The 12,985-nt window shown below is 36.2% G+C and overlaps 1 protein-coding gene and 2 non-coding genes across 7 annotated transcripts in view; 1 reads left to right on the forward strand and 2 right to left on the reverse strand.

The window, feature by feature from the left end:
* The first annotated feature begins 289 nt into the window (after positions 1-289).
* LOC124899158 lies at positions 290-450 on the forward strand. Its single transcript, XR_007056291.1, has one exon. It is a non-coding gene; the product is annotated as a U1 spliceosomal RNA (small nuclear RNA).
* Positions 451-625: 175 nt separating this feature from the next.
* LOC107871244 (protein-tyrosine-phosphatase MKP1) overlaps positions 626-12,985 on the reverse strand; it is a 21,308-nt gene continuing 8,948 nt past the window's right edge. Inside the window, exons 2-6 of one of the 5 annotated variants that reach the window (XM_047412722.1) lie at positions 6,867-7,147; positions 6,452-6,621; positions 2,138-4,140; positions 1,393-1,568; positions 626-918 (exon numbers count right to left, since the gene is read on the reverse strand). In XM_047412722.1, the coding sequence (XP_047268678.1) occupies positions 1,506-1,568; positions 2,138-4,024 (1,950 nt within the window). In that variant the 5' untranslated portion in view covers positions 4,025-4,140; positions 6,452-6,621; positions 6,867-7,147 and the 3' untranslated portion in view covers positions 626-918; positions 1,393-1,505. Of the gene's footprint in view, positions 919-1,392; positions 1,569-2,137; positions 4,141-6,451; positions 10,357-12,278; positions 12,959-12,985 lie in introns of those variants that run through there. The other 4 variants (XM_047412719.1, XM_047412721.1, XM_047412718.1 and 1 more) reach the window with 4 other exon arrangements.
* Positions 4,817-4,977, reverse strand: LOC124899104. Its single transcript, XR_007056241.1, has one exon. It is a non-coding gene; the product is annotated as a U1 spliceosomal RNA (small nuclear RNA).

The following is a 12,985-nucleotide window of genomic DNA, read 5'->3' on the forward strand; positions in this document are numbered from 1 at the left end:
ACTAGCAGAAACATAAGACAAGAAACTAGGAGAATAGTGCTAATACTACTGGTGCGAGTGCGTACCTTATCACGGAGAAAAAAAATGACAGGACTATTTATTGAAAAACAACTGCATTCTCATGTTTTAGTTTTGATTTAAACTGAATGAATTGCATTGTTAATTGTCATGATTGTTAGTTTGTTATACTAAATACAGAAAGATGCACTTAGTCCCACATCATTATGTGAAGAAGATTTAATCGTAGAATGGAGATACTATAAAAAAGGGCCAAGTACATCAGATAGAGATACTTACCTGGACAGGGTCAATGGGCAATCAACAAGGTCCATGGCCTAGGTTGGTGACCTCCATTGCACTTTGGAGGGGTGCCTGCCCAAGGTCGGCCCAAGTAGCCGAGCCTACGTCATAATTTGTGTCAGCAGGGGCCTGCGTTCGCACAGGCCCTACCAATCCAAAGTCCAATTATTGTTTATTGTCTCATTTATATTTTTATGAACTGTTTGAACAAATATTCTTTATAGTTTGTTTTGGATTGAATTTGTGAAATGATTTTACTCAATAGACTGATGTGGCGGTTGTTGAAACAGTCAGTGTACGCTAAGTAACCACAATAGATGCCTTTTGTTGCTCAAGTGTAGCATATCAAATGCAATATGAAAAGGAAATACAGTAGTGAAAAAGAAGCCATGTCGAAAAGTTTGGAATAAGTAACCATAATTGTAAAATACTAGATGGCTTGGAACCAACAGCAGTTTTGAAAATCATTAGCACAGAGCCAATTGTACAGAAGGAAAGGGAAGTAAGTAACTATAACTTAAAGAACTATTTTGTTGCCTAAACAGGCCATTGTGTGTTGCAGCACTGTAACATGCACATTCAGGTGAACCACCTCTGACAACTTGTAACAGCAGCCTCCTACAGAAGAAACATGATAACCGATCAGTTAAGGTGACGGTAAAGAAAGCTGAAGATCTTGAGTTTTGACTCAACAACAAAGCTCACGAGATGAATGCTCAAGACCATACAACAGAGACAACAACAGCTCGTTCTCTAGACCAATATAGGAAAATAAACACCCTCCCCCGTCTCCTCGCACCCACTCCTAAGAACTAGACATCTGAAACATAGAAAATAGCATGGGAGCTCAATGGGTAAATCAAGAAATAGGAGTTGAGTCTCTCTGATATCATTAAAATCACCTAGTGCTTTTGCCTATGGTGGAATTAAAATACGAGACTTCATGGTTCTCACTTCACTCCATTTTGGCACACACTTGGGTGCGGCATTTTCTTTTTAGATGATAACCATGAAGAATTCCTTCCCGAAAATCTCAAACCAAGCTAGATGATGCAGGTACTATAGTTTTATAGAAGTATTTTGGTTACGTACCTCCACACTATAGTCTGGTGGACTTCACTCAAAACCCAGGAAACTTTTAGAAGCTGAAAATGTACGAAAAGAGAAGGTAATCCACTGGGATTCCTGATGCATCCTCGATCATGTTAGCTTAACCGGGAACTCAATAATGCTAGGAACTCAGCTGGTTCTTCATTTTCTTTCACAACCTATCAATCGCATGTTTAGAGAGAATAATCATTGAGATAAAATACATCATAAACAGTACAACACAAATCTAGAGTGCTTAAGGTAGAGCATTCCAAGCAGAATACACATCATCCTGCAACTTTGTGAGTGCATATGACACCAAGAATTCGGCAAAGCTATTAACTGATAGTACCTTAATTAATTATACGGAATATATAGAAGAGTGAATTGTAGAGACATGTTACATTAACGTCTTCTGCTTTTCCACCCACAAAACTTGCAGTTTCAACTCTAAATTCTCTCAACATGGAAAAACGCTCTATTTGAATAGTGCAATCCACTTTAACCTAGAAAAACTGTAAGGAAGATCCAATACTTGAAGTACTGTATGCTATGTTTAAGCCATCAACCAAAAGCACATCAAGCGTCAGATTGAATCCTGTGCTATATAAGGTCCAAAAATTTAACTGACGGTGAGTGCAAAGCAGCTTAGAAAAACCAACGATGAAAAGTATATAGGGGCAGTAGAGGCTAGAACTTAGATCAAAAAAAGAAAGAACAGTGCAAAGAGTATGAAATAGTGATGTACCTTAATGTTAGTCTCAGTTGGCAGAACCATTTGACGAAGAACATCTGAAGCTACCTGCTTCCAGTCAATCTCCCCTGGATCACCAAGTCCTTTGCAGTCTACTTGCCGAATCTTGCTAATATCACAACTAAAAGACCTTCCTACCCAAACATACACAGCTCTACCTGCATCTTTTCCAAAACCTGAAGTTGGAGTAATGAAAATATATACACCTTTGGAATCCAAATCATCGATGCTACAAGTATCAAGTTTCTCCAAGCTGGGCCAATGATAGACAACAGGTTTCACTAGGTTACAAGATGTTCCACCAGTATCAACAACACTGTTTAACACAGCCGAGCTCCGTTCATTGCATTGTTTTTTCTCCCATGACTCACGAAAGCCACCAAAAACAGCAGCTTCTTTATCAGATGGATTGCCTGACTTTGTTGAAAAGACAAAATCCTTCATATTCCCCGAAACAAACTTTCGCCTTAGCATGCTCCACGAACTTTCTCTGACTGGAAGGTGGGTTTCATGCTCAGTCTCACATGATGCAAATGGAGGCATAAAGCCGCCCGAAGTAGCTATTTGGAAAATTTCAAAGTCTATATTGTACATATCCACCTTTCTTTCCCCTGGACAGACATTACTTGACGACTCAACAGCTTTCTCTCCATTCTTTAGTTTATCCATCAATGGCAGGAAATTGGAGAACGCGTCCCAGAAGTACAAAGGTTCCTCGCCTTCCATAACTGTTATGATCGGTCCCTGCACTTTCTCATAACGAACAATCTGGCAAACAGCCCCTCTGGCATCTCTTTCCATGATTGCGTCACTTTTTTTACCAATCCAAACATATATTGATGAGGGTAAATGTATAATAAATGCACCTCTCGAATCTAATGCTGACGGAGAAGGATCATTTAACATTTTCAGAGTGAGATGCAAAGGATCGTATGGTGAATGAGGTGCGACTCTATACATCCTTAATAATGAACTTGGGCTCAATGGGGAAGCATGAACCCTTTTTTGGCATTGTAACAACTGACAAGTAAAACCAATATTTGGATCCGCGATAGATCTTGCTGCCTTTACATACTCAAATGCATCGTCAAAACTTTGTCCTTCTCTCCACATAAGATAACCGATAACCAACGAGGTTGACCGAGAGACCCCTTGGTAGCAATGTACAAAAACCCTTCCATGTTGCTCTCTGACATCTTCAAAATAGTCAAAAACATCATAGAGAATGCTAGTAATATCTTCTGACGGGCTATCCCGTAACCATAAAGTCTGGTATACGAAATCAGACTTGAAATACTCGGGGCAAACAAACCCCACACAGTTAAGAACATGAGTAATCCCATTTTGCTTTAGTATATCCCTATCTTTTGCAACTGCATCCCCACCAAGAAAGACATGTTCAGCCACCTTTGAACACTTTTTGTCGAAGAAAGCAATCTTTTCTCTTCTCACAAGCCCGCCATTAATCTCTGGATTTTTATGTATGTTCAACAGATCCAGCTTAAGCCCTTCACTGTTGCCATTCATATCCCTCCCACTGGGGGTAGAAAGAATTGGCCATTCTCCAATATCATCAGATCCTGATCTCAGGCACTCATCTAGACTTCTACGAGCAATTGTCAATGGCTGCAAAGGTGGAAGATGCAGCCTAGCCTTAAAACTCTGTGTCGACCTAGGGGCTAAAGGCCTCCGACCATGAGAACTGTTACCTCCATTTGGATCCAACCCATCTTTTTCGATATCTGGCTTAAGCGGAGGCAGTGGAGTCCTCGAAGACAACCAAGATGCTGACTGACAGTACATTCTCCCACTATTTGCAAGTTGGCATGGCTCCTGAGAGCCATCAGCTCCACTAGCTGAGGCAGCTTCCTTTCCCGTCATTCCAACAATCAAAACTAGGGACAAAGTCTAACACCCAAACTATGGAGGACACAATGATATCTCTGCAGTGAATTTTTATATGGATGATCATGCATTAATTGCTTAACAGGATCGGTCTGCAAAATGTGTAAATGGAGATAGTACCGCGTTAAATGCCTCAATTAGTATCACATCAATTTTTAATCCCCCATCAATGTGAAAGTTAACACGTCAACATGTATTGATGATGAGAATTGAGAGCTTTGAGCTTTCATATCTGAATCAATGCACTTCACTTGAGCTGATTGTCTATTGAAAACAGCCTCTCTACCTTCTCAAAATAGGGGTAAGGCTACATACACGCTACCCTTCGCACACCTTGTGAGATTTGTGGGAGTATGTTATTGTTGTATATACATGGTCAAAGTTGGAAGCAATGTTTTGATTGGACGCACTACAAATGGCGTATGGTTCTGAGTGTACATTAACTGTTACAACGACGGCCACCTCAGTCTATCAAGTAAAATCATTACATGTGTTCAATCTAACAACGACTGCTACCTCAGTCTATCAAGTAAAATCATTACACTTGTTCAATCTAACAGTCGAAATTCAAACATCATTAGATGAACAGTCTGTTGAATTAAGTAATAAATGTAGATACATATGACCATGTTGAGAATACAAGACCACCTTCCATTAAATCTCTCATATTTAAAAGTTTCTATTTGAAAAATTCATAAGAATGTGGGCTCTAGAGCAATTCATCAGCCTATAAATGAGATATTAGAAAACAATTGGACTTTGTATTGGGTAGGGGCCGCGCGAACGCAGGCCCCCGCTGCCACAAATTATGACGTAGGCTCAACCACTTGGATCGACCTTAGGTAGGCACCCCTCCAAAGTGCAATATAGGTCACCAACCTATGTCATGGACCTTGTTGATCGCCCATTGACCCCGTCCAGGTAAGTATGTTTCTTGGTGGTCCTTGGATCATTTTTATAGTATCTCCCTACTACTAATTTATCTTCTTCACTTGACAATGTGGGATTATGGTATTATTTGCCAAGAACATAGTACTAGTCTATAAAAAGAGTAAGTAACATCTTCAATGTCCAAAAGAAGCAATATGTGCCTCGTTTATACTACTGTTTACTCCTGAAGATCCAGAAACGTTATATCACATCATTAAATAATAGTAGTAAATTCCTATATCATACAGAGGCTGATTTAGAATTTAATTTGATGATTTCAATTTTTAGAATCTTATCATTGAATCTATTGCAACTTTTTGGAATTGCAAATTCAAAGTTTACTCGTTGTCGCAATTTTAGAAATAGTTATGCAGATATACACGTGGTGTCGAAAAGTATCCGCCTCCAACACATTAAAACAACATCATGAATTTAGCAAGTTCTTCTAGTATAAATTCTCAAATCCTAAGCTAAGCTTGTTAATGAGGCACTCAAAATTTATACTACTTTGGATAGGATAGGGGCAGCGAGTTCAGTTGATTGGCCGCTAGGTAATAAAGCAGAGATAAGTAGAAGAAAGTATGTTTACTTGATGAAATTACAGTGCACTTTATATACAGCTGAAATAATCAAAATTAGCTTAAACCAACTCCTAGAATGTAGGAACAGATAACTACGGCTAAACAAACTAACGCCTGAATAAGTTGAACAAATCTAATCCTAATCTAATTATATCTGTAGTATTAGTATATGTGCACAGTAAAACAATGTTACAGCACTGGTAAAACACTAATGCTAATGTGCTATTACGCCGCCCTCAAGTTAGGTGTGAAGAGACAACACGTAACTTGGGAAGCATTAGCTGGAAAGCTGGCTTGGACAATGGTTTGGTAAGTGGATCAGCAAGTTGATCAGCAGTGTGTGTGCCTCATTTAGACCAATCCATTGCGGACCTGGTTACAAACAAAGTGAAGATCAACCTCAAGGTGCTTCATTTTGGTATGATGTACTGGATACTCGGCAATGTATGTAACTCCAAGGTTATCACAAAGTATTATAGGTGGAGAAGTGAGTGAAACATGAAGATCTTTGGGCAAGTGAGTAACCCAATTTGTTTCAGACAAGGCTGAAGCAACCGCACGATATTCAGCCTCAGTGAAGGATCTAGATATAGTAGGTTGCTTACAAGAACTCTAGGAGATGGGTTTTGTGCCTAAATAAACAATGTAGCCCGAGATAAAGCGGCGATCATTGATTTCACCTGCCCAATCAGCATCAGCATAGGTGTAGAGAGCAGTCGATTTATGTGGGGAAATACGAATGTCATACTGGGATGTTTCTTTAAGGTATCATAGGATACGCTTACGCTTAACTGCCTTCTAGTGAAGCACAGAAGAGAGGTGTTGAACTGAGTAAGATTGTATACTGAGTATGTGATGTTAGGTCGGGTAAATGAAAGGTACTGAAGCTTACCAAGCACACTTTTGTATTCTTTTCCATCATTTTTAGGTGCACCATCATCAACTAGTAAGGTCTCGGGCATGCTCATAGGTGACTGAATACCTTTGTAGTCTTGCATTTGAGTGTCATGTAGAATCTCCTGTAGATACTTGGATTGACTGAGAAACAATCCATCAGCATTCCTGTGTACTTCAACACCCAAGAAATAGTGTAATAAACCAAGTTACTTTAGAGGAAAAAAATTTGAAAGAGAGGTAACAACATGTTGAATGAGTGTTTCATCACTGCCTGTGATTATGAGGTCATCCACATAGATCAGAATATAAATAGTGACCCCCATATTATGCAGAACAAAGAGAGAATTATCACACTCAGACATCTTGAACCCCATTTGAATCATAGAACTAGTCAATGCATTATACCAGACCTTAGGAGCTTGCCGGAGTCTATAAATTTCCTTTTTGAGATGGCAGACATAGTTGGGATCATTTGTGTCTTCATAACTAGGAGGTTGAGACATACACATCTTCTTGAATCTTTCCCTGAAGAAAATCATTATTGACATCTATTTGATGTGGCGGCCAATTCATCTGTACAGTTGTGAGTGTTGTTCGAATTGTAGTTGGTTTAACCACCGGACTGAATGTCTTGTGAAAATCAACTCTGGGCCTTAGTGTGAACCCTTTTGCAACTAAACGTGCTTTGTACCTATCAATGGAGCCATCAAATTTAGTTTTAATTCGAAACAACCACTTACAAGGGACAAAAATACAATAATAACGTTTTTTATAAATTGAGAGCACGGGAGATGGCCCCCACAGATCATTGTAAAGTGTTTCTAACGGAGATTTACTGGACAATTTGTTTGAATAAAATGAAAATCTATGGGCTTTATTGTAGCAACAAGAATTACAATAAGTAAATTTATCTTTCAAAGAATAAGAAAGACCGAAATTATTGAATATGCAAAATAAAACTCGAGAATGAAGGTGACCCATTCTTTGTTAAGATTAGTGCCTCAAAAGCTGGAGATTAGTTGTACTAGCTGTTGTAATTCAATATACAGCTTTAGAGTTGGATTAAGTTTGGGTAAATAAGGTTGCAATCATTCAGAATCTGATTTTATAACAGTTGTTGATCTTTAGTAAATAATGTTAGAGATATGATAGCTTATTTTACTCATTTAATTAAGCTTTTTCAGTTATGATTTTATGTATAAATGTGGCAGTGATCATTTCAATAAGTAATGAAAACATAACAAAGCTTTCTGCTCTTTCTCTTTTTAGTTCAAGTTCTATTTTTTTATACAGATTAAGTTATGTTTCTTTCTTTCCAACAGATTGGTATCAAGATCATTGCCATCTTGAGGGACCTGTGAGAAGAAAGTGAATAAGAACACAAGTTCTTTCTATATAACCGTTCTTTAAACTGTTATCTTAAATAGTTTTGTAGAAAATGAATTGTGAATAAGCTTTCTAACTCCACCTGTCTTCAATGGTGAGAATTGTCAAGCTTAGGCAATTAGAATGACGGTTCATCTTGAAGAACTGGATCTATGGGAAGCAGTAGACGAGGACTATGAAGTAGCTCCTCTTAGAGCTAATCCAACAGCGAATCAGATGAAACATCACAAGGAGAGAAAGACAAGGAAAGCCAAAGCCAAAGCATGCCTTTCTTTGTAGTATCTCCTTCAATTCTTACCAGAATTATGCAAAGGAAGTCCGTTGTAGAAATTTAGGAGTATCTCCAAAAGGAATATCAAGGAAATAAAAGAGTGCAGAATATGCAAGTGGTGAATCTGATTTGGGAATTTGAAAGAAAGAGAATGAAAGAATCAGAAACTATAAAAGATTATGCTAATCAGCTACTCGACTTAGACAACAAGGTGAGATTGTTTGGTAAGGATTTTACAGATGAAAGAATCGTTCAAAAAATTCCTGTCACACTTCAAGAAATATGAAGCCACAATCTTTTCTTTAGAGAATTCTAAGGAACTGTCAAGCATGACCTTGGCGGAACTTGTTAAAGCTTTGCAGGCATTGGAGAAAAAGAGAATAATAAGGAAAGAAGGTTATGTTGGAGGTGCTTTTCAAGATAAATCACAGAACGATTTATACGAGGAAAGAAAAAGAACCAAAAACAAAGGCAAGGCAATAATTACAACAATCAGGCGGGAAGTAATCAACCCTGCCCTCATTGCAAAAAGACAAATCACTCTCAACAGAAATGTTGGTGTAGACCAGATGTCAAGTGCAACAAATGTGGTCAACTGGACCATGTGGAGAGTGTATGCAAGTCACAAACACAACAAGAAAAAGCCAAGGCTACTGAAAATCAATTAGAAGAAGAGTAATTATTTGTAGCAACTTGTTGTGCTAGCAAAAGCACTTCTGAAAATTGGTTGATTGATTGTGGATGTACAAATCATATGACCAGTGATCAAGAGATCTTTAAAGATCTAGATAGATCTGTTATTTCCAAAGTCAAATTTGGAAATGGAGAATATCTTGATGCAAAAGGCAAAGGTACAGTTGCAATTCAAAGTCCTACAGGTTTGAAACTTTTAACCAATGTTTTCTTTGTTCCTAATCTTGATCAAAACCTCTGAAGTGTTGGACAGCTACTTGAAAATGGTTTTAAAGTGTTTTTTTAAGAAAAATCATTTGTCATCAAGGATTCTGATAATAAGGAGATGTTCAAGGTCAAGATGAGAGGAAGAAGTTTTTCCTTGAATCTATTGGACGAGGAGCAAGTAACAGTTGTCCGATTGGAAAATGATTCAGAGTTATGACATAAAAGACTCGGACATTATCATCATGATGTCATACTCTTTATGAAAGAAAAACAACTCACAGAAGGTCTCTCAAGCCTTGAGAAAAATTTGTCTGCTTGTGAAGCTTACCAGTATGGGAAGCAAACAAGGCTTCCTTTTCAGAATTCATCATTGAGGGTAAACAATAAGCTGCAACTTATTCATATAGATGTAGGTGAACCTCAAAAAACACCATCTTTAAATGGTAGTAAGTACTACTTTGCCTTTATTGATGATTGTTCCAGATATTGTTGGATTTATTTTTTGAATTTTAAATCTGAGGTCACTGATGTATTCTGAAAATTTAAGGCTTTTGTGGAAAATCAGAGTGGTTGCAGAATTTAGGTGATAAGAACAGATAATGGAACCAAATATACTTTAGAAAAGTTCAACAACTTTTGTAATGAAGCAAGAATCAAGCATCGGCTGACGACACCCTATACTCCTCAACAAAACAAAGTAGTGGAAAGGAAAATAGGACGCTAATGGAGATGACAAGGTGTTTTCTCAATGAGAAAGAGCTGTCAAAGAAATTTTGGGCTGAAGCTGCCAATACCGCAGTATTTCTACTAAACAAATTGCCAACTAATCTTTTCAAAAGAATGGTATTACAAGTCACCTTTTTGAATCCCTAATCAAAAGGAAATGACTCTTTATTATGGTCTCGAAAATGAAAAATCGGGTAAAGAATTTTGTTGACCGAAGGAAAGGTGTAAGGCACCCCTCGAGTCCCGTGGTACTAGCAATTAAAAAAAATTAATCTCTTTAAATTAACTCTAATAAAAAAATCAATTAAAAAAATAAGTGCAGATCTACAAAGGAACGTATTCTTAGAAATTATTAGGGGGTAAAAATAAAAGGAAATCCAGTGGATTTGGTGGTTGGCGACGGTTGTTGTTGGTCGCCGAAAAGAAGAAAGAGGGTGAGAAAGGCGACGACAGCCAGCTGGGGTTTCACCGGAGAGAGGCAGCGACGGGGAGGGAAAAGTTAAGAAATATCCACGCACAAATAAAAATAGATCCATTGGATTTATAATAGATCTATTTTACCACACAAGTTATCCGCACCCCCATACAATTATAATAGATCTATTTTACCACACAAGTTATCCGCACGCCCTACAATTGGTATCAGAGTCTATGCTGTTTAAAGTTACGGAAGTAGTATATATTTGGATTTATTTGATTAATTTATTAATTATGACTTATATGATAAAACTAGATTTAGATATTCCCCAAAATATTATTTAGATAAATAATGTACAAAAATTATCAAAATATAAAGAATTAAAGCAAATAATATCTAAAAAACGTAAAGAATTAAAAATAAGGATAGAAAGACTATAATATAACATAATTGCCGGAGTTAGTAAAAACTCAATAAATGCACAAAAAGAAGAAATATCAAATTTAGAATCAACAACAGATAGTCTAGATTATACATACCAACATGATCTATTAACAATTAAATAAAAAATGAACAAAGAAGAATTTATAATACATGAAAAAATATATGAAAACCATGAAGGATTTAAAATAAAAATAGTATTTTCTAATATAGGAAGAAGGTATAAGAAAATAGGTGAACATTTATATTTAATGTTAGAAAAAGAAGAATTAAAATTACAAGATAAATTGACAGTTATGGTAAGAACAGAAAAAGAAAATGAAGAAATAGATAGAAAAAAAGGAAATAGAAAAAATAAAACAACAAACTACAGAAGAAATACGAAAAATAGAAGAAACTAAAAATAGTAGGATTGTTAAATTAGAAAAAGAACTACAAATGCTAAAAGATTTGTATGAAAAAAGACAGAAAGAAAAAAAAAAGAAAAAGATAAAGAACAAAAATTATTAAATGAGATAAATCAATTTAAAGAAAAATTAGAAATAAATACAATAGATGTTGAAGAAACAGATAATTATGATTCGGAAGATAGTGAAACATATACAGAAATCTTAACAAATACAAAAAGACTAGAAATCAATGAAAAAAACAAGAAGTCATTAATGAAGAAAACCTAATTAATGAAGAAAACTTAGAAAATATAAACACAGAAATAAATACTCTTGATAAAAAAGAAGATGAAAATATAATACCTAGAACATCAGAAATAAGAAAACCTACATATTATAAGAATAAATTTAAAAGATATAATCTAAAAGATGAATATAAAAAATGGACACCAAAACAAATAGTTAATAAAAATTATAACTTTTTAGACTTAGATTGTATAATAGATACAGAAAAAACAATACAATTATGGATAGGATATATGACAAAATAATTATTAGATAATAATATAAACGTAACAGATGCACCAGAATACATAGAAAGAACACTAATAGGAACAGTGAAATTATGGTTTTCAAATTTAATTGAAAATAGCCAGAAGGTATTAAGAACTGATAAACCTACAGAAGGAACATCATCAACAACTACAACTAAATTAACACCTATAGAATTATTTAAAAAATATGAAATAGCTATAAAAGACGAATTTAGCGGCATGACAACTGTAGACACCTAATTTTGTCCCTCCCCCATAGCACTTTTACCATTTTACCTTCGTCTTACTACGTGTCCTCACCCGTATGATTATATACCACAAAAATACAAAAAAAAATAATAATAATAATAACAACCCTATCCTAACCAACTTTACACCTCATCCTAACAATCCACCCCACCTTAACACATTTTCTTTTCCTCACCACTAACAGAATGGAGATAAAGATATACATATTTATTCTTACGGGGCCCACAGTGAAGGAGAGGACATCTTCCTTTTCTTTTCATATATGCATACACACTCATCCTCACCATAGACAAAGATAGCAACACATACCAGAAGATACAAAAAAAAAAAAGCACGGATTTTATTTTGCCTGGCTTTATTTTTTTCTTCTTAAGATCAAATCGTACACACATCCTCACTGATATTCACGCGCACACAACAAATAAAAACGAGAGTAGGAAGTTTGTTTGAGGGAGATCCGGCAAAAAAACTGGAAAACTGTGAGAAACCTGATTGCTTTTCGCGTTTTTCCGGTGATATCTGGCCGGAATCGGCGTCATCAGTGTCCAATTTGTCCGTTCAATGGATCTAGTCCAAAATCCCAAAAATTTTCTCCGTATTTCGTTGGTTTCTAGATAAATCTGGCCAAAAATATCAGGGTCGCCGAAATCTGACTTTTCCTGTTGGTTTTTCCTACTGTCAGTTCGCCGGAGCTCGGATTGTACGATTTTTTAGTTTTCTGTCATTGAGTTTTTGGGTTCATCTATTTTGGCATTTCGTCGGTGATGTCAGTCCTCGGAGTTTTCGTGTTCAAATCGTGTCAACATTTGTGATTTGGATTCCGTATTATGAGTTTTTCTTCACTGGTTTTGGAGCTGTCCAGTTATTATTTTTAATACCAAGTTTGGTTTGATCGTTGTTGAGGCTCTTCTTGGGATATTCGGACGCGGTCTTCATTTTTTCACTCGATTAATATTTAAGTTTGAAAGCTATGAATCGAGGTCCAATTCTATTCCCCTCTTTTATTTCATGTTTATTATATTTAGTGTGTTGGAGTGAATATTGTGTTTGGTTGATGATTGTGACGTGGTGATATGTTTCGATATTGTGTTTGAGCAATCGTGATTACTGTGGTTGGTATTGATTGATTGATTCACGTGAATGAAGGAATTGAAAGATTTGAATTCATGTGGGAATAAGTGGGGCGAGAATTGAA

The sequence above is a fragment of the Capsicum annuum genome, chromosome 5 (genome assembly GCF_002878395.1).
Source record: "Capsicum annuum cultivar UCD-10X-F1 chromosome 5, UCD10Xv1.1, whole genome shotgun sequence".
Lineage (NCBI taxonomy): Eukaryota > Viridiplantae > Streptophyta > Magnoliopsida > Solanales > Solanaceae > Capsicum > Capsicum annuum.